Source organism: Trichechus manatus, unplaced genomic scaffold, assembly GCF_000243295.1.
Source record: "Trichechus manatus latirostris isolate Lorelei unplaced genomic scaffold, TriManLat1.0 scaffold00176, whole genome shotgun sequence".
Taxonomy (NCBI): domain Eukaryota; kingdom Metazoa; phylum Chordata; class Mammalia; order Sirenia; family Trichechidae; genus Trichechus; species Trichechus manatus.
In genome coordinates, this window is record NW_004444112.1 from 3,140,752 (window position 1) to 3,165,402 (window position 24,651).

General features: G+C 43.5%; 1 protein-coding gene across 2 annotated transcripts in view; it reads left to right on the forward strand.

Annotated features, from left to right (window-relative positions):
• The window catches only part of LOC101342881 (uncharacterized), a 25,417-nt gene continuing 766 nt past the window's right edge, over positions 1-24,651 (forward strand). Inside the window, exons 1-6 of one of the 2 annotated variants that reach the window (XM_023741238.1) lie at positions 1-432; positions 614-951; positions 2,169-2,244; positions 2,993-3,142; positions 3,568-3,656; positions 4,769-5,712. In XM_023741238.1, the coding sequence (XP_023597006.1) occupies positions 2,214-2,244; positions 2,993-3,142; positions 3,568-3,656; positions 4,769-4,978 (480 nt within the window). In that variant the 5' untranslated portion in view covers positions 1-432; positions 614-951; positions 2,169-2,213 and the 3' untranslated portion in view covers positions 4,979-5,712. Of the gene's footprint in view, positions 433-613; positions 952-2,168; positions 2,245-2,992; positions 3,143-3,567; positions 3,657-4,768; positions 18,539-18,816; positions 18,913-21,581; positions 24,046-24,651 lie in introns of those variants that run through there. The other variant, XR_002825689.1, reaches the window with a different exon arrangement.

Below are 24,651 nucleotides of genomic sequence, written 5' to 3' on the forward strand. Positions count from 1 at the left end.
GGGTCGGGTGAGGCGGCTGCTCCCGCGAAGGGGTAGCCGCCGCCACCCAAGGTTTGGAGGATCACAAGAGCGGGCACATAGAGGCGGGCGTCTGCGGTCCGGGCCGGCGCCGCGCAAGGACAGGTCGCAACGCCCCTGCGCCTGTCCCTTGCTGGCGAGTACCCGTGTCCCTCGGCCCCCTTCGGCCCTTAGACCCTCCCGCTGCCTGCCCGCGCCCTTTCCCCGGACTCGCGGTTTCGCCGGGCACGGCGGACGCCAGTGAGCCGCGCACACCGGGCCTGGCGTTTGTTCAGGGTCATCGGCTCCTTGCGCCTTTGTTCCTCAGGCCGCGCGCGGGAGACCCGAGCACACTGGGTCGTACCTCGGCGTGGGACAAAAGCCAAACGACCCCGGAGAAGCGACGCCGCGGAGGGACAGGTCTCTGCGAACCAGGTAAGGCCGGCCGCTTGCTGTTACGAGCATTGTGTCTGCGTCGGGATGGCGGAGGAAATCGGGTTCGGGAGGCCGGGGTGGGAGGTCCCTGGAAAAAATAAATGTCCGAGCGTCTAATAAGCTGGTGATGAGGACGCCTTTCAGACCATTAACGAGCATAACCACCTTTCATTCCGAGCAGGTGTTTCTCATCCGAGCCCGTTAACATAAAGTGCTGACGGACGTCAAACATGGGCTGGGAACAGCAGTTGGTGACGTTAACCAGGTAGTGACCGGAGGATTTTGTCAAGCTGCAAGCAGCCGTGCAAAATAATACACAGTTTGCCTCCTTTGGGTTTTGGCACAAACCCCCGGGCTCTGTGGCTCAGTGCACCCGGCTTTCTAACTCCTCGGTCTCCGCCTTTTGTGCTGTACTGTGGCTTCCGTAGCTTCCAGTGAGAGGTGAATATTCGGCTTCCAGAAGGAGACAGTCAGGCTTGGACCCGTTAAGTCTTGCCGGTAGATTCAGGCTTGGACCTGGTAAGTCTTGCAGGTAGATTTTTTTTTTTTTAAGGTAACATTCATGTAACATAAAATTCACAATTTCAACCATTTTAGCGTGTACAATTCAGAGATTTTAGTGTATTTGTGCAACCATCATTAGTTTCTAATGCAGAACATTTTCTGTCACTCCAGAGAGAAATCTGGTACCCATTAAGCAGTCACTCCCTGTTCCCCCTTGGCCCCAGCCCCTGGCAATCACTAGTTTACTTCATGGCTCTATGGATTTGCCTAGTCTGGACATTTCATATAAACAAATTCACACAATATATTATCTTTTGTGTCTGGCATCTTTCACTTAGCATAATGTTTTCAAGGCTCATTTATGTTGTAGCATGCATCAGTACTTCATTCCTTTTTCTGACTGAATAATAATCCGTTGTGTAGATATACTGCATTTTGTGTATTTATCACCTGGTGGATGTTTAGGTTGTTTCCGCTTTTTGGCTTTTTGTGAATAATTCTGCCATGAGTGTTCATGTATAAGTTTTTGTTTGAACATATGTTTTCAGTTTTCTTGGATATATCTGATAAAACTTGTGAAAGCTGGCACCTGTGTAAGGTGGAAACCTGTCAGAGAAGGAAAACGTGAATATTTTCCAGTAAAATGAGCAATAGAAAAGTGGTAAGACTGCACCCTGTCAAAGGTGGAGAACTTTTGAGACCTGGAAAAACAAGGCAGTCCTGTCAAGTTCTGGCTCTCACAGGTTTCTGTGCACACAAACACCCACACCCACACCCACCCATGCACCCCCCAGCTCTCACAGGTTTCTATACATGCACACACACAAGTGAAATTGCTGAGTACTCTGTGTTTAACTTTTGAGGAACTGCCAAACTTTTCTCAGTGATTACTCCATTTTGTATTTGCTTCAGCATTATATGAGGGGTGCAGGTGGATTTACAATAATTTTTGTCAGATCAGCTGAAAAGTGTCTCTTAAGCCTATAAATCAACTTGGAGAGCAGTTGACAAATTTCCACCCTCTCTTCCAAGATTTTGCTCTTTTTCATTTTATTCAAGTCACTCTGCATTTCTGTCTAGGAAATCTGTAATGTTTTTGGCATGTGAGTTGTATTTTCTTATAATGCTCCCTTGGCATGTTTTGTTGCTTCTGTGGTTGGAGTTCCTTCTTTGTCCTTACTGAGTCTTCTGTAAGAAAGGACAACTTGATTATTTTTAACTTTTCTCATTAGATTAGTATCACCTGAATCCCATCCTCCTGGGCAAGCATCCTGTGGATGGCGGCCATCAACCCATGGGCCTCCTGGGGTGAGTCCACATCTTGTGTCTTCTAGGACCCTGAGGTGGGCCTCTGTCAGCAGTGTTCTCCTTCTGCCAGGGGTCAAAGCTGAGGAGGGTTAGAGGGCTTTGGGGGAAGAGGAAGTTCTGTCTGTCTTGTTGCAATGTTGGAACTGAGGGGGATCAAAAGTCTTAGTTGCTGATGAAGGGTGAAAACTGATGTAAAAGAAAGCACAATTTGTGTATATTTTATAGTAATCTCCTGAGAAGTTGTGTCATTTCTTAAGAGATTATCTATTGCTTTGTGAAATTTCTTAGAAAACAATCAGAATGTGTAATCAGAATGTTTTCTCTACTACTCCCATATTTTTTATCTTTTTTAAAATTTCATTTTTATAGCATTGTTTGTAATTCAAAAACAACGTTAGATATAGTGAGGTTTTAGGTATTGACTTGTTAAAGACAGTAAGAAAGTGTCCTGTTTTACTACTTATATTTTAAAAAATTAAGTGAATGTTATCATTTATCAGGTACCTGTTCAGCTATTTAAAGATTCTGTTCTTCATTTCGTTGTAGCTATATTATATTGCTATGTGACCCAGCTGTGCATTTCTGGTATAAATACAGTTTTATTATATTGAATTTATTTAATATACTCTCAGTTTTGTTTATGGAACTTTGTCATACCCGTTAGTTTTCTATTTCCTTGCCTTTAGTTACTAGGTGTAGTATCATGGTGTCTTTCCTTACCTTGTCTTAAACCTATCCTCTTGTGCAGGTGCCCTTACAGACCAGTCGTGGGGGATGGCAGCCATCAGCCCGTGGGCCTCTTGGGCTGAGTCCACATCCTGCATCCCCATTGCCTGCCGTGGTGTGGCCTCTCCCAGCAGTGACCTGCTACAGCCAGGGGTCAGAATCAGGGAGCCAGGTGAGGACTTCAGGGCATAGGGGTCTGGTTGAGATCTGTCTTGGAGCAGAGTTGGAATAGGAGCGATCAAGAAGCTCTGCTGGGGGTTAAAGTGAAAGTGACGTCTCCAGGGCAGGGCACATGAGAATGAACATGAGGCCCTATAGGGCCGAGGCCTGGAAAGACTACAGAGACCCAGGCCTGCTTCTCAGACGGTGCCTTACACTGTAGTGGGGTGGTGAGTGGCTCAGGTGCTTAGACAAACTCTTTACCTTCTCTGAACCGCCTTCCTTTATCCTCAGTACAGGAAAGTGGTTTTTTCCCTTGCCTATGGGGGAGAGACGATTGTCCTTCTATGAATGCCCCCCTCCCCCCAGGAAGAAGAGCTCGTGGGTATCTTTCTAGCAGGAATAGCTGCCCCTGTGACTTCTCTCCTTTTCCCTCAGCTCTGTATCCTCGAGACTCTTCCTGGCCCGTGGAGGGGACCCCCGAGGAGGAGAGGAGGACTGCCTGGCTCCCAACAGACCAGGTCCAGGTGAGATAGGGCTTCTGCTTTTTTGTGAAGGGCCTTCCTTCCCGTTCCCAAAGGGTGGGTGTCCAGGTTCCCCAGTCAATGTGGTTTCTCTGTTTATAAGAGCTAAACTTGGGGCAGTGAGGAAGTCAGCCAAAAGTTTATCAGAATTCCATCTGCAGCATGAAATTCCTGTGATTGTTTCCCAGGACCTGAAACCTCTCTGTCAAGCAGAACTGTCACGGTCCTGCACCCCTGCTGTGCCTTAGGGTTGTTTCTGGGGATGAGGGGCAGCCCCCTCCCCTTCCCCCTTCTGTCTTCACTCCCGTGTTCAGTGCCCGATCTGGGGTGAGCCTGTGCAGTGAGCTCTGTGCTGTGAGGGGCAGGGACGGGTTGGAGCCCCTGTGCTAAGCAGCTCCCAGATCCCGTTCCAGGCTTGCTTAGCTCTGTGGCCTCGAGGGACATAGGAGCCCGAGATGCATAAGGGAAGCCTGAGCCCTGGATCTGCGGTGCCTGGGGAGGTGGGTAGAGTCTGGAGTTCAATGGAGGCACAGAGCAGGTTGGGGACATGTCACTGTGGGAGGGGGAAGCTGGCTGGAGACAAAGCATTGAGCCAGGAATTGAAGGGGAGTGCCAGCGAGTGGGCAAGTTATGGTGACTGAGGGCCTGGCCTCCTGTAGCACCATGGGGCGTGTTTCGAGGGGCACGGTGTGCATTGCATGACCAGTGCCTGACAAAGGCTGAGCTCACATTTAGGTTGCAGAGGTCGGGAGGAGCCCAGCCGGCCCTGAATGCTGGCTCTGGAGCTGGGCTCCATCCTGGTGGTGACCAGTGCCCAGGGTCCGGAAAGTAGTTGGAAAGCTCCCTCTGGCAGGGGGTGTGGGGAGAAGGGGGCTGTGAGAAGCAGGTCTGTGTTTCAGGCTGCCCAGAGCCTTAGGGGCAGGGGGAGGGAGGAAGACCTGAGAGGTATGAGGAAGTCAAAAGGGCGGGGTGGGGGGAGGTCTTCCTCCCCAGAGAAAGGCACCTTTTTTAAAAAAAACTTCTTTATAACAGCTTTGTTGAGATTTAATTCACACACCTGAAAATTCACCCATTTAAAGTTCACGATTCAGTGGTTTTTTTTTTGATATTCACAGAATTATACAACCATCACCATGATCTTTTTCCAGAACATTTTCATCATCCCAAAAAGAAACCCCATGTCTATTAAGCAGTCGTCCCCATTCCCTTTCCTCCAGCCCCTGGTAACCACTAATCTGTTTCTCTATGGATTTACCTCTTCTGACACTTCATATGAAAGGAATCTCACAATATGTGGTCCTTTGCGTCTGGCTTCCTTCACTTAGCATAATGTTTTCAAGGGTCGTCTATGTCATAGCATGTATTAGTACTGTTTTCCTTTTTATGGCGGAGAGGCAGCCACTTTTAACTTTGTGTTAGGTTTCTTAGGGTTACCTCCATATTTCTAAGAGAGATTTTAATCTACTTTTCTTAATTCATCAAATTTACATTTACATCATCAGATTTACATTTACTCTATTGAGTAATTACCCAGCTCTGAAGGATGAAGAAAAATCGTTTCATTACCATTTTAGGTATTTTATTTGTATGTTAAAATAATGAGTCATGCAAATGTGAAATACTGGGATATAAAAATATTAATAAAGTCTCTACCTAACTTTATGCATCCCCTCCAAGATTAATAAAAATAACCCCCCACCATTTTAAAGCTGACAAGTGTCGTGCAGTTTAAATGTACCATCACCTCGTGGCAGAGCTGTTGTCCCCAGGAAGCACAAGGGCCAGAACATAATAAGGGTGGTGGTTGTCTGGCATCAGAACTTGGTGCTGTGATGTTTGCCGCTGTTATACTGTATGATCATTTTTAGATCCTCTAACAATCTTCACAGAAGCTAGGCTAGGCTGAAAGATGGTCCCCTGAGTCAGTTGGGAACAGAAGTTAGCAGTAATAAAACGCTATGAATATCCCCTACTAACCACTGAGAACATAAATGCTGAGAAAATAAAAAGAATTAAAGTAACAACACCCTCCAGTGTCTGAAGAGTTGTGATTTCTGAGAACCTGCTCCTGGCCCCCTCCTCACACTCACTTTGGATTTTTCCCTGTGATAAACCGAGACTTGAATCATGAGAGTTTTGAATTAGGCCTTCAGTAACACAGATGAGAGCCCCGAGTGTCTCTCTGTTACCTCCAAGCTAAACATTTACTGAAATAAAATATTTGCATGTGAAAATGTCAAATACTGTCTATCCATCACTATCTGAATCTTGTCCATTCTTTAAAATATGTTAGGTAGTTTTCAGCTAGTGGGAGCTTAGATCCATTATTTTGGGGAATAGGGAAGTAATGTTCCCAGCCCATATAAAAACCCCAGCTAGCCTCCCCAAATATCTTGACTCTATAATACTCTACCCAGGGTTTCTGTATAATCCTTATGCACATAAAACACCAGTATGGAATACTATCCACCTATCCTTGGTAGTACTTAGGGATGTGCACAGTCTAGTTATGTTTTCTTTCTGCTCTGCAAACAACTTGTACGGAAATATTAACAAGTAACAAGTAACTACCTTATAGAGGCCATCTGAACTGCCCCTGGCCCCTGTCAGAAGTGAAACCCAGGTTCCATGAAGGAGTCAGCCCTGGAGGATGACAGGAGTGAGGGAGCAAGATCCTGTGGGAGACTTTCCAGGGGACCTGCCCTCTCAAACCCTTTACACGGTGTAAACCTGCACTGTGTTAGCAGATTCCATCAAGTATTCCTGGAGGCCTAGATGATGCTTCCACGTCTGCAAAGTAGTATGTTCAAGAATGTGCACAAGAACATCTCCAATTCATCATAGCAGATGATGTTGGAAAGTGGGAGTTCAGCTAGTAAGGGCTGCCCGAGGAATGGAAGAGCATCCCCTGCCCTTGGTGGCCCTACACTGATCACCCAAAAACCAGATTACACACTGAAACCTGCATTACCTCTTTAAGCAGCTGCAGAGAGCTCCTACTGGTCCATATGGTTATTAGACTAACTGCCTGTCTCCACCACATCTTCCTGCCGCTTTGTCTCGCAGCGTTTCGGTTTTGCATTTTCCTTTGCAATTCCAGGATGAGAGCATTCAGTGTCCCTCTTACCGTCCCTAAGGCCTCTATAGTTTTCTCAATGCTAGAAATGTTTATTTAAATTTTTATCTTGACGTATTTCAAAAGTATAAAAAGTAAGCAAACACTGTCACAATCACTCGGAATTAACAGTTGTTAACATTTTGCTTTGCTTTCATTTTAAAAATAGTCCCCACTCGTATTCTCTTCCCACATCAGAACAGCTGCTCTGGTGGATTTGGTGATGCAGCTAATCCATTTTTATACTCTTATGTAGATAATACAGGTATAATTTAGATACACAGTATTCTATTTTTTTAAAAAACAACTTGTTCACATGTAGCTTTTCTACAGCTTTCTTTGTTCATTCACGGTCAACTTTGAGATCCATCTGTGGTGACAAATGTAGATCACATTCATTCCCTTAGCACTGCCAGGTGGTATTCATCAGAGAAGTATTCATCCCTTTTACGGATGAGCTTATTAGTCCCACTTTCCCACTCCAATTTTTTTCTATTCCAGCCAAAGCTCCGTGAACATTTTTGTATGTATCATCTGTGCACATGTATAAGTGTTTTTCTAGGCATACTCCTAGAAATAGTTTTGCTGGATCTTAAGGCGTGTATTTTCAATATTGCTAGTGCTGCCCCATGGCTCTCTGAAGGGGCAAAGCTGGTTCTCTTCTCCACTCAAGAGTTCCCATCTCCCTACATCCTTGCTGACACTGGGCATTATGCCTTTTAGTTTTCGTTCATATTAAGACTGAAGAGGTGTATTGCATTATTTTAATTTGCATCTTGATTGTTAGGGAAGTGAACATCTTTCCATATGTTTATTGGCCATCTATTTCTCTCTCTCTCTTCTCTCCCCTCCACCCTACTCTCTCCTGTTCCTTAGATATCTGTGGACTCTGACTTACTGCAGTGTAGGCATTCACATGCATGTTGGATCCGGATTCTTTGCCATCTATGAATTACCTTCTCCCAGTCCAGGGCTTGTCTTAACTTTGTGGTGTCTTTTATTGGTCAAATGTTTCTCAGTACGTTTTTGTCGAACGTGTCCATCTTCATTAACGACTGGTATTTTTTGAGTCTTTTAAAAGAAATCTTTTAAAACATTTCCTCCTGTCCTTTTTCTTTATGTTCTCTTTCTGGGGCTTTCTATTACAGTGTCACTATGAGTCGAAATCGACTCGAGGGCAGTGGGTTTTGATTTCTGTTAGATGGTGGGCCTCCTGAACCGACCACTGTGTCTTCTAGTTCTTCATAGTCATTGTCTTTTGTTTTTGTTGTTGGTAGTGGGTTGAGGTCTGGCAGTCATTCTCACCACCATAGAACTCTATTTGGGGCCTTCTGTTAGATGATGCCCCTCCTAAACTGACTGCTCTGTCTTTTATCCAGTCCGTGTATTCTGAGAGCTCTTTCCTGTTCTCTCAGAGAGCTCTCTGGTAGCATCCTGTCCATTTTATCCTGAAGCCCCCCATCCAGTCTGAGACTCGAAGAACAGGAATTACAGCTCTTTTGAAAGTTGAATGCAGCTGCTTCCTGGATTCCGTGTCCTCTCAGCCACTGAGTTTGGTCTTTCTAAATGCCTGTCTCCCCGACAAACACAAAAGTAGAACATGACACCTATATTAGTTCCCTGTTGCCATTGTAACAAGTTATCACAAATGGAGTGGCTTAGAACAGCATGAATTTGTTTTCTTAACATTCTGGAGGTCAGAAGTATAAAATCGGTGAGTGGGGCTGTGTTCCTTCTGGAGGCTCCAGGGGAGAATCCACTTCCTTGCCTTTTTCAGTTTCCAGAGGTCACCTGCGTTCCCCAGCCCCTTCCTCCATCTGCAAAGCACATCATTCCAACCTCTGCTTCTGTTGTCAAAGCTCCTTCTCTGACTCTGGCCCTCCTGCCTCCCTCTCTCACTTACAAGAACACTTGTCATTGCATAGAAATTCCTGGGTGGTGCAAACAGTGAACACACTTGTCTGGTAAACAAAAGGTTGGAGGTTCGAGTCCATTCAGAGTCACCTTGGAAGAAAGCCCTGGCGATCTACTTCTGAAAAATCAGCCACTGACAACCCTGTGGAGCACAGTTCTACTCTGACACCTGGAGTCGCTATGAGTTGTGGTCAACTAGACAGCAGTTGGTGGTGGCGGTGTGATGACATTGGGTCCACCTGGACAATTCAGGAAAATCACATCTGAAGATCTTTAATGGCATCGGTAAAATCCCTTTGTAATATAAAGTGACAGAGGTTTCACAGGAGCCCTGGTGGCACAATGGTTAAATGCTCAGCTGCTACCCAAAAGGTCGGCTGCTCAAACCCACCAGCTGCTCCGAGGGAGCAAAATGTGACAGTCTGCTTCCATAAAGATTATAGCCTTGGAAACCCTATTGTGCAGTTCTACTCTGTCTTATAGGGTTGCTATGAGTCAGAATTAACTTGATGGCACTGGGTTCGCAGGTTTCAGGGATTAGGATGTGGACATCTTTGAGGGGCCACTATTCACCCTCCCACAACCCCTATGTTCACCAGCTTCAGCAACCTCCACCTCTCAGCTTTCTGCCTTTTCATCTATCCCTTATATAATTTTTTTGTTTAAACTAGAGTATTTTAAAGCAGATCACAGATTTCATATAATTTCACATGTACTTCTGTATATATAACTAAGAGGTTTAAGTGTTTTTAATAACATACCCACAATACCTTTATCACATCTAACAAGATTAACAGTAATTTAAAAAAAATTTTTTTTATTGCACTTTAGATGAAGGTTTACAGAATAGTTTCTTATTAAACAGTACACGTATTGTTTTATGACATTGGTTAACAACCCCACAACATGTCAACACTCTCCCTTCCCGACTTCAGAGGACTTTTTTTTGGTGAAAATATAGCCAAAGTTACACCATTTCAAAAGTTTCTACATGTACAATTCAGTGTCATCGAGTATATTCTTCCAGTTGTGCTGCTATTCTCATTGTCTTTTTCCAAATTTTTCCATCACCATTATCTTCAACTTACTGCCCCCTAGGCTTCCCATCAAACCTTTTGAGTTGCTATTGTCAATTTGATCTTACATAGATAAGTTTTTTTTTTTGTACCTTAGATGAAGGTTTGCAGAACAAATAGTTTCTCATTAAACAGTACACATATTGCCCTATGACAGTGGTTAACAACCCCACAACTTGCCAACACTGTCCCTTCTCAACTTTGGGTTCCCTATCACCAGCTTTCCTGTCCCCTCCTGCTTTCTAGTCCTTGTCCCTGGACTGCTGTGCCTAATTAGTCCCGTTTTGTTTTATGAGGCTGTCCAATCCCTGGCTGAACGGTGAACTTCGGGAGTGACTTCACCACTGAGCTAAAAGGGTGTCCGGGGGACATACTCTCGAGGTTTCTCCAGTCTGTCAGGCCAGTAAATCTGGTCTTTTTTTCTTGTGTTAGAATTTTGTTCTACATCCTTTTCCAGCTCTGTCCAGGACCCTCTATTGTGATCCCGGTCAGAGCAGTCAGTGGTGGTAGCCGAGCACCATCTAGCTGTACTGGACTCAGTCTGGTGGAGTCCTTCGTAGCTGTGGACCATTACTCCTTTAGACTAATCTCTTCCTTATGTCTTGTTCTGTTCATTCTTCCTTGCCCCCGAAGGGTTGAGACCAGTGGAGTATCTTAGATGACTACTCACAGGGTTGTAAGACCCCAGATGATACTCACAAAGGTAGAATGTAGAACATTGTCTTTATAAACTGTGTTATGCCAGTTGAGCTAGATATTCCCCAAGACCATGGTCCCCACAGCCTTCCGCCCAGCAATTCAGTCCCTCAGGGAGTTTGGAAGTGTCTATGGAGCTTCCATGACCTTTCCTTGTACAAGTTGTGCTGGCTTCCCCAGTATTGTGTACTGTCTTACCCTTCACCAAAGTTACTACTTGTTTAGTATTTTCCCCCCACCCCTCCCATCCCTCATAACCAATAAAAATTGTTTTTTTTTGTGTGTAAACTTTTCCATGAGTTTTTACAGTAGAGGTCTCATACAATATTTGTCCTTTTGTGATTATTTCACTCAGCATTATGTCTTGTAGTTTCATCCATGTTACGATATGCTTCACGGATTCATCATTGTTCTCTGTCTTCGCATAATACTCCATTGTGTGTATGTACCATAGTTTATCCATTCATCTATTGATGGGCATCCAGGTTGTTTCCATCTTTTTGCTATTGTGAACAGTGCTGCAATGAATATGGGTGTGCATATGTCTATTCGTGTGATGGCTTTTATTTCTTTAAAATATATTCCTAGGAGTGGGATTGCATTTTGTAGTGCTTTTTTTTTGGGGGTGCTGACGTTTTCTTTGTTCCTGTTACTCTCCTGTGCTGAGTTCCTTTTGTTTGTGGATTTTTTTTTCATTTCTTTTGTTTTTATAGGTTTTGTTTTTACTGAGACTTTATGTTTTTCTTCTTTATTTTGATAAGTAGATTTGTTAACTTTTTTTGTGGTTACCTTGAAATTTACCCTTATCTTCCTAGATTTGAACCATTCTATTATTACTTGGTATCACCTTGCCTTCCTCTCCGTTAGAAGGTTCTATATCTACACCATTTCCCTCTTTTATTGTTCTGATGCTGTTGTCATTTACAGATTAACCTCATTGGTTCCCTGTTGTAATTCTTTGGTTTTGCATAGTCCTTCAGAGTTCATTTCCTAGGTTGGTATCTGGCTAGTAGAATCCTGTGTCCTGTATTCAGCCTATGGTGTGATGTCTGTTCTCAGATCGAAGAACTCCTGTTAATAAGTCTTGTAAGTTTGGTTTGGTTTTTACCTAGTCCCTTAATTTCTGTTTATCTGGAAATGACCTAATTTCACCATCATATTTGAACAAGAGTTTTGCAGGATATATTGTTCTTGGCTGGCAATTTTTTTCTTTCAAGGTTTAATATATGTCATCCCATTGCCTTCTTGCCTACATGGTTTCTGATGAATAATCCAAGCTTAGTCTTATTGTTTCTCCTCTGTATGTGACTTTTTGTTTTTTCTCGAGCTTCTCTCAGGATTCTTTGTCATTGGTTTTCACGAGTGTGATTATGATATGCCTTGGTGATTTTCTTTTGGGGTCTGTCCTATATGGGGTTCATTGAGCTTCTTGGATGGTCATCTTTTCATCTTTCATGATATTGGGGAAGTTTTCTGTCAGCAATTCTTCAGTGATCGTCTCTGTGTTTTCTTTTTTCTCTCCCTGTTCTGGAACTCCAATCACTCGCATATTTTTGCTTTTGATTGTATCCCACATAATTCTCAGGGTTTCCTCATTTTTTTCGTTCTTTTTTCTGAGTTTTCGTGAAACAGAGTTGTATCCAGCAGTTTGTCTTTCAGTTTTGCTGATCCTGTCTTCCATCATTTCAAACCTGCTCCTCAGCCCTTTTATGACACTGTCCATTTCTGAAATCTTGTTGTTTATCTTTTGGATTTCTAATGGCTGTTTTTATATGATTTCTAGTTGTGAATTTATTTTAGCATTTTGTTCCAGTATTATTTTCTTGAATTGTTCCATTTTTTGTCTATATTTTCCATGAATATGTCTGTCTTTTCCATGAATTTGTCTATTTTTTCCTCACTTTTGTCTGCTTTTTGCTTCAACTCTTGGATAATTCTGATATTAGAGATTTGAATTCCCTATCAATTAGGTCTAGTGCCTTTTTTTCTACTGGAAAGTCATCTGGTGTTTTATTTTGGATGCCTACTGTAACCATCCCGTCCTGTTTTTTGTAAATGTTTTGATATTGTCTGCTGTCTTCAGGGCATTCCGTAGTTTTTTTCCTCATTTATTGATTGTAGATTTGTTTCGTCATGCTTTTTTATTTGGTTATGTCTCAGCAGGAGGGCTTGTGTTCTATGTTGTTTGCTCATCTGGGCACGATACTTTTCACCTCCTTCTCCAATTGGCAGGGTCAGTCACTCAGATATGGTACAGCAGGGCAGGTCCAGCTGAAGGAGAGTTGCTAGGATGGGTTGTTTGTGGCACGCACCAGGGCTGACAGTGCGGACCAGGAATCAGTGCAGGGCAGGTTTCAGTAGGCCGTGCCTGTGCTGCTTGGGAGTGTGGTGTTCAGTGCATGGTGCAGGTAGGCAGGAAGGAGGGATAGATTGTGATGTGTGGAGCTAATATTGGTATGGGAAAGATGAGAGAGAGGAGAGAGGAACAGGATCCAAAAACATACACACAAACAAAAAAGAGTGCTAAGGGAGCTGTTATTGGAGTGATGAGAGACTGAGAAATGGGGAAAAACAACAATGAAAAAAAGAAAAAGGGTAAAAGAAAAAAATGTATAAATCGAGCAACTGGAGATGAAGAAAGACAAGAAGGGAATGAGAGAGAAGAAAACAAAACAAACAAAAAATAAACCAAAAAAAGAAAAAAGAAATGCCCACAAGGATGTCCATGTGTGTCTGTGCAGAGTAAGGGAGTAGCTTCCAAGCTGCATGGTATTGCCTGGCTAGAAGGGGTTCCCAAGCCGAGAAAAGAAAAACAAAACAAACAAACAAATCAAAACAGAACAAATCAGAGCAAACAAACAAAAGAGCCCCAGGTGTCCCACCAGTGTCGCGGCACGGGCCGGGAAGCAGTTTCACAGTTGAGCAGTGTTTCACAGCCTTTCAGGAAGAAGAAAAGATGGCGCATAGAGCCAGTTGTTTGAGAGAAAGGAGGGGGAGGTGGTAAGAGGTAAGGAAGAAATCTAAAGAAGCAGAAAAAAGCAACACCAGCAGCCAACAAAAGGCACTCAGGGAGCCGGCCAGTGCAGGTGGGTGGAATCCAAGCGACACCGGGGTGAAGCTGGTGCTTCGCGGCCAAGAGACTGGCTGCAGGAAGCAGAGGAGGCTATGTGGGGGTGAAGAAGGGTGGAGAGTGGGAAAGCTTGTATCGCTGGTAACTGGTTGTTTTGTCTCCTGCTGGAAGCTCCATGAAGCTGCTTTCTCATACCCCCTGTTAGCTGCTCGCTGATAGGAGTCCAAGATGGCGGATCCACGCTGCGGTAGCTGATAGGGGACCTCTGCATGTATCTCTCCTTGCTCTCTGTTCTCCGTCAGTTTATTCCATTTGGTGCTTGGCTTAGTTTTTAATCTTTTCATTTGATGCTTAGTGTTTCAGGATTGACGTGTGACTCTGTTTGACTTAGTGTTTCTGATCTTTGCTGTGGAGGGATGGCGTGGTGCTTCTGACTATAGCGTCTTGTTGCTTGGAAGTCTAACAGTAATTTCTTAATATCACATAATACACAGTCCATGTTCAATTTTCTGTGATTGTCCCCAAAATGCCTTTTTACAGTTGGCTTGTCCAAAATCAGGATTCAGACAAGGCCTGCGTGTGGCATGTGCTTCATATGCTGAAGAAACTAGGCCATTTGTCTTGTGCGTCTGCCTCATTTTACTGCTGTGAGGTCATTGAATAAATTCCTCCATTCCCCTTATCTTCTGTAACTTGGGTGGGGGGTGGGGCACTGATTAGATTCAGGTTTGATATTTTGGCAGGAGAGCGTCATAGGTAGTACTGGGTCCTTTGTACTGCCTTACATCAGAAGGCACATGGTGTCTGGTTGTCCTGTTTTTAGATCATAAGATGCGTTAGCAGTTGCAGGTCTTGTCAGCCTGATTCTTCCGTTATAAAGTTCCCTGTCTGCCTTTCACCTGTGGTTTAGCAGCCATTGACTGCCAATGCCTGTTAGAGTGTGAGGGGTTGCAGAATTACTCTCTAATGATTTCATTTCTTCTGCATCTATTAGAGAGGAGCCTTGGTGGCACAGTGGTTAAAGCACTTGGCTGCTAACGGAAAGGTCAGCAGTTCAACCCATCAGCTGCTGCATGGGAGAAAAATGTGGCAGTCTGCTTCTGTAGAGATTTACAGCCCTACAAATCCTATGGGGGAGTTCTGCTCTGTTATGTAGGGTTGCTATGACTCCAAATCAACTTCATGGCAGTGGGTTTTTGGTTTTTTTGCCATCTATTAGATGTGATTCTTCTATCTATTCCCTTTTAAATGTGTATATGGATATTCTACGAGTCCTTGGGTAGAGCAAACAGTTAAGCACTTGACTACTAGCTGAGAGGTTAGTGGTTCAAACCCACCCAGAGGCACCTTGGAAGACAGGCCTGGCGATCTGCTTCCAAAACATCACAGCCATGAAAACCCTATGGAGCAGTTTTAGTTTGTCATATGGGGTTGCCATGAGTTGGAGTCGACTTGGTGGCACCAAACAACAACATGGTTATTCCACTGATGTCTTAGGAACAGTGGGAGATGAATTTGTGGCCCAGTTCACCAGCTTGACAGAAAAGCCAGGGTGTGGGTTTGGGCCTTGTTAGTGTTAGGTGAACTTTGAAGCCACTCCCTGGGGTAAGGTTAAGTAGCATGAGAGGAACACAGGGCCAGAAGCACTCTGGCAAGTAAACACAGTCTCCCAGCTGGTTCCATGGGTGTAATATTTAAATGCTTCAAGTTGTGTGCAGACTTAGGCTTTGTGTTCTTGTCTACCCTTAGGTTACACTGAAATTAAAAGTTTATATTACCAAAATGTGTAGTAGCAACAGCCATGAAGAAGTTTGAGGTGAGGGCAGTTCTGTAAGAGGTGAACCAAGACATTGGCAGCGATGATTCCAAGGCTGGGTAGGGTTTCACAGAGGGGAGGTGTGGTCAGCAGTTTTAAATGCTGCAGAAGGTCAAAGAAGGGGAAGACGGATATTGACCTCGGGCTTAGCAAACACCAGGCACCAGCAATCTTGGTGAGAACCTGGAGAATATGAGAATCATAATTAATGCATGCTCATTGTCCCAAAATGCTTCAGTATATATAGATCATCAAAAAATGATGAATATAATTACTCGAATATTGAGAAACAGAAATACAGGGGTAATGAGGGTGGAGAAGTCACTGCAGCTGGGTGAAGGCTGGAAGACGAGGAAAGAGAGAGAGTGTGGGTGGACTCTACCTCAAAGGAGCTTGACTGTTAGGAGCATCTGGACCCCTGACGTGGGTACAGGAGAAACGGGGACGTTTATATAGGCTGTTGAGAAAGAGAGGGTGGGAAGATACAGGAGAGAGATGACTTCTGATCACACGTGCTCTCTGAGGAGGTGGGATATAGAGACGGGAGGTTTAACCTTGGACGAGAGGATGGCTCGTCTTCCCCTGGGCTCCAGTAGGCTTAGCTTGTCAGTTATCAGCAGAGTTGATTCTTGGGTAAGGGAATCAGTGGAGCTGAATCAGTTCTACCTTTTATTCCGATCTTCCTGTAAAGGTGGGAGGGGAGCAGTTTGGACTGATGGAGTAAAACCTGATACATCGAAGACCCAGCTATTGTTGTGTGCCACTGAGTCAATTCCGACTCATAGCGACCGCATGTGACAGAGTAGAACTGCCCCATAGGGTTTCCAAGGCTGCAATCTTTATGGAAGCAGATCGCCAGGTCTTTTCTTCTGCAGAGCTGATGGGTGGGTTCGAACTGCCAACCTTTAGATTAGCAGCCAAGCACAAACCATTTGTACCACTCCATGGACTTTGGCACAAGGCAGACCCTCAGTATTTGTTGAGTAAATGAATGACATAGTTACTAGTGCAAACACAGATAACACTCATGTCACAGGCTCTTTCAGGATATTGGTTATTTTCACCAGAGGATGCAAAGCCTTACCCATATGACTTTTATTCTGCAGAGAGTCTGTCCGAGGATGCATTTTAATTACATAAGAGACAAATTGTTGGGTGCCATTGAGTCAATTCCAACTGATGGCAACCCCATATGACAGAGTAGAACTGCTCCATAGGGTTTTCTAGGCTGTAATCTTTACAGGAGCAAATTTCCAGTTCTTTCTCCCGCAGAGTTGCTGAGTGAGTTCAAATCACCAACCTTTTGGTTAGCAGCTGAGCACTTAACCATTGCAGTACCAGGGCTCCTTGAAGACCCAGCAGTATGGGCTTTGTGTTGACCTAGATGAGATGATGAGCTCAGTTTATAAACCAGGACCAGCAGGGACAGAAAAGGAGCCCGCCCATGGGAGAGCCCTTGTGTGGGTAGAAGTGACGAGACAGGCTGGGAGGGGAGGGCAAAAGGGCCCTCTCAGCAGAGCAGTGGAAAGCATGCACTTAATAGGCGCAATATTCAGGGTATTGATTCTGCACTGACACTGAGGTAAACCAGAAAGCAGTTTCTAGACTGAGGGGAGGACTGGGGTGTGGCACAAGGCTACATGCACTTAAAAGTGAGCTGCAGGGTTTATGTCATGCCACACAGCTCACCCCCACCATGAGGAAAAGCACCTGCCCCTCCCCATCCTGTAATGCCTAGGTAGTTGAGGCTCATACTGATTGCTTAGTAGGATAGTGAGGGGCACCCTGAAAACCCCATTGCTGTCGAGTCGATTCCGACTCATAGCAACCCTGTAGAAAAGAGTAGAACTGCCTCATAAGGTTTCCAAGGAGTGGCTGGGGAGTTCAAACTGCTGACCTTTTGGTTAGCAGCTGAGTTGTTAACCACTGCGCCACCAGGGCTCCGGTGAGTTGCACATTCATTGCAAAAATGAAACTTACACTATAATCCATCTTCCCTTCTAGTACCCTAGTAGAATATTCCTGGTTCTTCCTAACAACTTTGGTTTGGGCTGTTTGAACTCAAGTGCTTCTGAGAGCAACTGTAACTGATTCTCCCGGACCCGAGCTGCTCTTGTGCTGTCTCATCTTGCCTTTAGCTCCAGCTCTTGGAATGGAATCTTTCCATCTCTGGCTAGGAAGACAGCCCATCAGTATTCAAGTCATCCTTCCAGGCTCTAGATCCACATGTTGAAGAGCAAAGACTCCGGCACCAGGGCCTCTAGCCAGCCTCAGGGCTGTACAACTGCTTTCACCAAGGTCCAAGACTTTGTTGTTGTTGTTGCCATGCAGTCAATTCCAATTCATGGCAGCTCCATGTGTTGCAGAGTACAACAGCTCCATAGGGTTTTCAAGGCTGTGACCTTTCAGAAGCAGATCACCGTGCCCTCTGAGGTGCCTCTGGGTGGATTTGAACCACCATCCTTTCGGTTAGTAGTCGAGTACTTAACTCTTTGCACCACCCAGGGACTTGTATGCTTTACCAATTGTCTGGGTATCCAGCAGAGGAAGGGTTATTTCTCCAGTGGGAGTTCTGTCCATACTAGGTATTATATGAGTTGGGCAAGAGTCTTTGGAGAGACCTGCTCATCTTCACAGTGGTTGTTGTAGGTACCTGATTCCCTAAGGGAGCCTTGGTGGTGCAGTGGCTAAGTGCTCAGCTGCTAACAGAAAGGTCGGTGGTTTGAACCCACCAGCCACTCCATGGGAGAAAGATCTGGCAGTTTGTTCCCATAAAGATTATAGCCTTGGAAACCCTATGGGGTAGTTTTACTCTGTCCTATAGGGTTGCTATGAGTTGGAATCGACTCAACAGCAGTGAGAATGGGTTAATTCCCTAAGCGTGCATACCAAACAGGAGGTCCTGGGTGGCTCCTAATGAAACCTGACCTGTGTCGGTGAGAATCTTGAGCATAGCCAGGGTAGTTACTCTATAGCCAGTGTCCTTTCTCTTTCCTGTGTGCCTCACTCCACCCCTAGTAAACACTGGAGGGGGTGGCCCCAGGTTGAGGAGGAACATTGTGTCCTTTTAGGAACCAGTGACCTTCAAGGATGTGGCTGTGGACTTCTCCCAAGAGGAGTGGGGGAAGCTGGACCCTGTTCAGAGGACCCTGTACCGTGATGTGATGCTGGAGACCTTCGGGCACCTCCTGTCTCTGGGTAAGTCAGGTGTTGCCCACGTAAAGGAGGCTGTTCCCATTGCAATGCTTTCAGCTCCTCCATGGTTAAAAGCCTATGGGGAACTCTGGAGGGCTGAAGTGGTCTTGGGCACTGGGGTTTGGGCGTGAAATTTCTAATGTTTATGAAGCCTGATATGGGAGGGACTGTGCTGCTTCTGTCCAAGTGAAAAGTCACAGTGGAAGAGTAGGTAAAGGAAGCTTTCTTCCGCTGCCTTGAGGCAATGTTACACAAGTCCCGTGTTTTTCCTGCATGTGTAGGGAATGAGATCACCAAGCCCAAGGTCATTTCCCTGTTGGAGCAAGGAGAAGAACCATGGACTGTGGAGAGAGGATACCCTCAAAGCACTTGTTCAGGTGAGAGCAGGCCATGGCCCCAAGTGTGGGCAAGGAACTTTCCTCTAAGCCCTCATTTGAGAAACAGGACAAGGGTGTGAGGAGTTATCTTCCTCAGATACATTCAAAATTCCCTCTGCATCTCTCTCCCTTCCTGTATTGACTTCTTGTTGATTCAGAGGAAAGACACCCCACCTTATTGGTAAGGTAGCTTTCCCCTAGGCTGTAGTTCTTCCCCTTACCGTCTGCTTCCCGATGCCTCTCATATTCTCTGCTGTCCCTTTCTCTGAGATGGCTCTCTTAGTCTCCTAGTGCTGCTGTAACAGAAATACAGCAGTGGGTGGCCTTAAAGGGCAGAAATTTATTTTCTCACAGTTCAGGAGGCTGGAAGTCTGAATTCAGGACACCAGCTATAGGGAAACACTGTCACTCTTTTGGCTGTGGGGCAAGATCCTTGTCTTTCCCAGCTTCTGTAGCCCCGGAATTTCTCAGTTCCTTGGTGAGTTTCATGTGTTACCTGTCTTCTCCCATTTGTGTATGCCCCCAAAGATGTCTGCATTCTAATCCCCAGAATCTGTGAATATGGTACCTTCTTGGGAAAGGGGACTTTTAAAAAGTGATTAAGGATCTTGAGATGGGGAGAGTATCCGGGATTATCCAGGTGGGCCCAGTGTCATCACAGTGGTTCCTATAAAGAGAGAGGAGGGTTAGACATACAGAGAGAAGATGTGACAACAGAAACAGAAGAGAAGTGATGCTGTTTGAAGATAAAGGAAGGGGCCACAAGCCAAGGGATGCAGGTGGCCGCGAGAAGCTGAAAAAGGCAAGGAAATAGATTCTCCCCTGGAGCTTCCAAAGGGGTTGTGGCCATGCTGATGGCCCTTCGCTTAGCCCAGTAAAGGCAGTTTTGAACTTCTGACTTCAGAACCGGAAGATAATAAATTTGTATTGTTTTATGCCACAAAGTTGGTGGTAATTTGTTACAACAATAGGAAACGAATACAGACTCCTTCAGTTGTTGAAGGACTGATACTTCAACAGCGATGATGGTAGCTCCCAGATATTGAAAGTCTGCCATTTGACAGACATTTCACTGGATTCATAATTTCATTTAATCATCAGAAAAGTACTGTAAGGATAGTGACTGAGCCGTTATTTAAATACTGATTACTAGACTGCCACTCCTGTGTCTGTTTCATCACAGTATGCTCTGTTTCAAGTCTATTTCTTGTGTCATTGTCCTAAGATTTTTTTTTTTTTTGGTAATGATTAGAAGAACTGTAACTTTAGGGGGGTCTTTAAAATATATTTGTCCTTTGGGTTGATGAATTTTCCATCATTGATTAGATTCTATGGAATCATGTACTTTCATAGATAACACCTTGGTTTGAAGCCTGGCTTGGTATACTTTCTCTTTACACCACCCCTTCCTTTTTTTGGTAGGTGAATGTGGTGTCAAGATATGGGAACAGTAAGAATATTATTACGTAGAAGTGAATTAAGATCTTATTTAATAATTTAAACACTGGTTGCCAAAGGCCTGTGTGTTCACCTACGTTTTGTTAAACCAGTTGTTTTTTTTTTAACCTTGTTGTTGTTGTTAGTTGCCATCAAGTCAGTTCCAACTCATGGCAACTTGAAGTTTGCAGAGTAGAACTGTGCTCCATAGGGTTTTTAAGGCTGTATCCTTTCAGAAGCAGAGTGCCAGGCCTGTCTTCTGAGGTGCCTCTGGGTAGGTTTGAACCACTAACCTTCTGTCTAGTAGCCAAGTGCTTAACCATTTTTACCACCCAGCGGCCTTTTTTACCTTAATGACATTCAGTGTTATCTTTGTATCGGGAGTCCCCAAGACCACCCCCAGGTTTGGTGATTTCCTAGAAGAACTCACAAGACTTAAAAGTTGCTATAGCCACAGTTACAGTTTATTACAATGAAAGTATACAAGTAACATTAACAAAGGGAAAAAGCACATGGGTCTAGTTTCAGAGGAAACCAGGTGCGTGTTTCCAAGAGTTCTCTCCCAGTGGCGTCACATAGGGCACACTTAATTCCTCTAGCAACGAGTTGTGACAATAGATGTGTAGTGTCGTCTACCAGGGAAGCTCACCTGAGCCTAGGAGTCAGTCAGGAAGGCACACGTGCCTGTGTGACTGACTTTAGTCACCTTAGCTCCAGACTATCAGAAGTAAGTCAGGTGTTCACCATAAATGACATTGTTTATGTAAACTATCAAAAGAAATTAGTACAGTGTGCTTCAAATCCTTGAGCATGCAAAACACTTTTATCTGTTAGAACATTCCAAGACTTCAGTTCCCAGGAGCTTACCAAGTGCAAGTCCTGAAATAGGTCTGCTTGGGAATATGCAGTGTTTGAGCAGCTCAGGCAAGCTGAGTTATCTCCTGAACACCCTTATTCTGGCTTCCTTTTCATGGGATATACTCCTAAATGGGTTTTATTAGTTTTCATTACACACTTTCTATCCTGGTTAGATACTTTTATTCCCTATTCACCACTCTCCTCTTCCCTTTTATGATCTTTCCCTGGGTTACAAGTTTGTATTTGAAAACAAATTAATACTTGCCCCTTTGTTATTATGGACAGTAAATCTCACCATTCCTACTCTTTTCTTAGAATTTATTTCTCTATGTTCTCATGGATTTTTTAAAAGCTATTATTCTTGTTTATTTCAGAATGGATAAGAAGTATTGAAAGGAAAGCTTTGATCCCAACACAGAGTGTTTTTGAGGAAGAACAGACCCATGGCATGAATTTGGAAAGATACATTTGGGATGATCCTTGGTTCCCCAGGGTCGATGTCTTGGGGTGTGAAGATCAATTAAAAATGTACCACATGAATCAGAGTAGAGCTGTGAGGCAAATGGTCTTCATGCAAAAGCAAGTACTGTCACAAAGAGGCTCTGAATTCTATGAACTTGAGTCAGACTGTAGCCAGAACTTAAACATTGTTCCATCTCAGAGAGTTTCACAAATAGAACATATCTATAAACCTGATACACTTGCTGAAAGTTGGAGATATAATTCAGCCATAATGTATGCAGATAAAATTACCTGTGAAAATAATGATTTTGGGAAAGCCTTCTACCAATCCATTCAACCTATTCATCCTGCAAGAATGCAAACTGGAGATAATCTTTTCAAATGTACTGATGCTGTTAAATCTTACAATCAAATAATACATTTTGGTGATCATAAGAGAATTCATACAGGAGAGAAACTCTATGAATATAAGGAATGTCATCAAATCTTTAATCAGAGCCCATCATTTAATGAACATCCAAGATTCCATATTGGAGAAAACCAGTATGACTATAAAGAGTATGAGAATATCTTTTACTTCTCATCCATTATGGAACATCAAAAAATTGATACAGTAGAGAAAGCATATAAATACAATGAATGGGAGAAAGTCTTTGGGTATGACTCATTCCTTACTCAACATACAAGTACTTACACTGCAGAGAAACCATATGAATATAATGAATGTGGGACATCTTTCATCTGGAGCTCTTATCTTATCCAACATAAGAAAACTTGTACTGGAGAGAAACCCTATGAATGTGATAAATGTGGAAAAGTGTTTAGGAATCGTTCAGCCCTTACTAAACATGAACGAACTCACACTGGAATAAAACCGTATGAATGTAATAAATGCGGAAAAGCCTTTACCTGGAATTCTCATCTTATTGTACATAAGAGAATTCATACGGGAGAGAAACCTTATGTTTGTAATGAATGTGGGAAATCTTTCAACTGGAACTCTCATCTTATTGGACATCAGAGAACTCATACTGGAGAAAAGCCTTTTGAATGTACTGAATGTGGGAAGTCTTTCAGCTGGAGCTCCCATCTTATTGCCCATATGAGAATGCATACTGGAGAGAAGCCCTTTAAATGTGATGAATGTGAAAAAGCTTTTAGAGATTACTCTGCCCTTAGTAAACATGAAAGAACTCATTCTGGAGCAAAACCATATAAATGTACCGAATGTGGGAAATCCTTCAGCTGGAGCTCACATCTTATTGCCCATCAGAGAACTCATACAGGGGAGAAACCCTATAACTGCCAGCAATGTGGCAAAGCATTCAGAGAACGCTCAGCCCTCACAAAACATGAGATCATTCATTCTGGAATTAAGCCCTATGAATGTAATAAATGTGGAAAATGCTGCAGCCAGATGGCTCACCTTGTTAGGCATCAAAGGACACATACTGGAGAGAAGCCCTATGAGTGCAATAAATGTGGAAAATCCTTCAGTCAGAGCTGTCACCTTGTTGCTCATCGGAGAATTCACACTGGCGAGAAACCCTATAAATGTAATCAATGCGAAAGATCCTTTAACTGTAGCTCTCATCTTATTGCACACCGGAGAACTCATACTGGCGAAAAACCATACAGGTGTAACGAATGTGGGAAAGCATTCAATGAGAGTTCTTCACTTATTGTGCATCTGAGAAACCATACTGGAGAAAAACCATACAAATGTAATCATTGTGAGAAAGCTTTCTGTAAGAATTCTTCCCTTATTATCCATCAGAGAATGCATAGTGGAGAGAAACGCTTTATATGCAATGAATGTGGAAAAGCCTTTAATGGTCACTCAGCCCTAATTCAACACCAGAGAAATCATAATGAAGAGAAAGTCTGTGAATTGAATTGATGGGAGATTTTTCTTTTATTCTACCTTTGATAACATATTGGGGGGAAAAAACCTATAAATATAGTCAAGAGGGGAATTTTTTTCAATAAGAATTTATTAAGAGTTCTCCCTTTATTAGTCACCAGGAAATAGCTTCATAGAAGAAACTCTGTGAATGAAAAGAATACGGGAAAGCTTTCAGCAGTTTTCATCTCTTATTAAACAAATAAAGAAAACTCCCTTTATTTTCCACCAGGAGTCCATACTTGAGGAATATGACAGTAGGAAATGAGGCACTTTGAGAAAGAGCTCTCAGCTATTTCTGGATCAATGTGCATTGTTAAGGCAAAAATCTTAGGAAAAGTGTTTCAACTGGGGATACACTGTTTTGCATCAAACTGGAGGACTGGATGGAAAGCTTTGCAATAACAACTTGTGCATAATTATAGAAATACAGATTTTGCTATTATAACAGGATGGTGTTGGTTCCCTTTAAGGTATAGAATATGGAGTACTAAATTTGAGTTTATGAAAAAAAGTTGAAGTATTTACTGTTGATCAAGATTAATCTTGGAAAAGATTAGTAAGTGGGATTACTAATGGTGGAAAGGTTATTGCCTAGAAGTGTAGAAGACTATTGTTGGAACAAAAAGTGATACTTAACCTGGAGTATTAGTGTCCATTGTTTGTTCATACCTATCTTGTTGGGTGATTAGTTTGTAATTTGTTTTAGACAGTCACTATAAATTACAATTATGACCACTACTTCACATGAAGAAATGAAAAAGACATAACTGTATATACATATCTACTATAACAAATCTAAAAAGTGTGCATGAGTAAGGACTGGAAAGGCCCATGGAGAAATTAACCAAGTTAAGTTTTTGTTTGAGTTGTACAAACATATATAACACTTAACATGTGCCAGGCATTGTTTTAAATGCTTCACAAATATTAACTCATTCAATCCCCTTAACTCTATGAGATAGGTACTATTATTATCCCAGCTTTACAAATGGGGAGATAGAGATGTTAAGGAACCCACCCAAGGACACACAGGTAATAAGCAGTAGAGCTGGGATTCAGTTTCGCTCCAGAGTTCA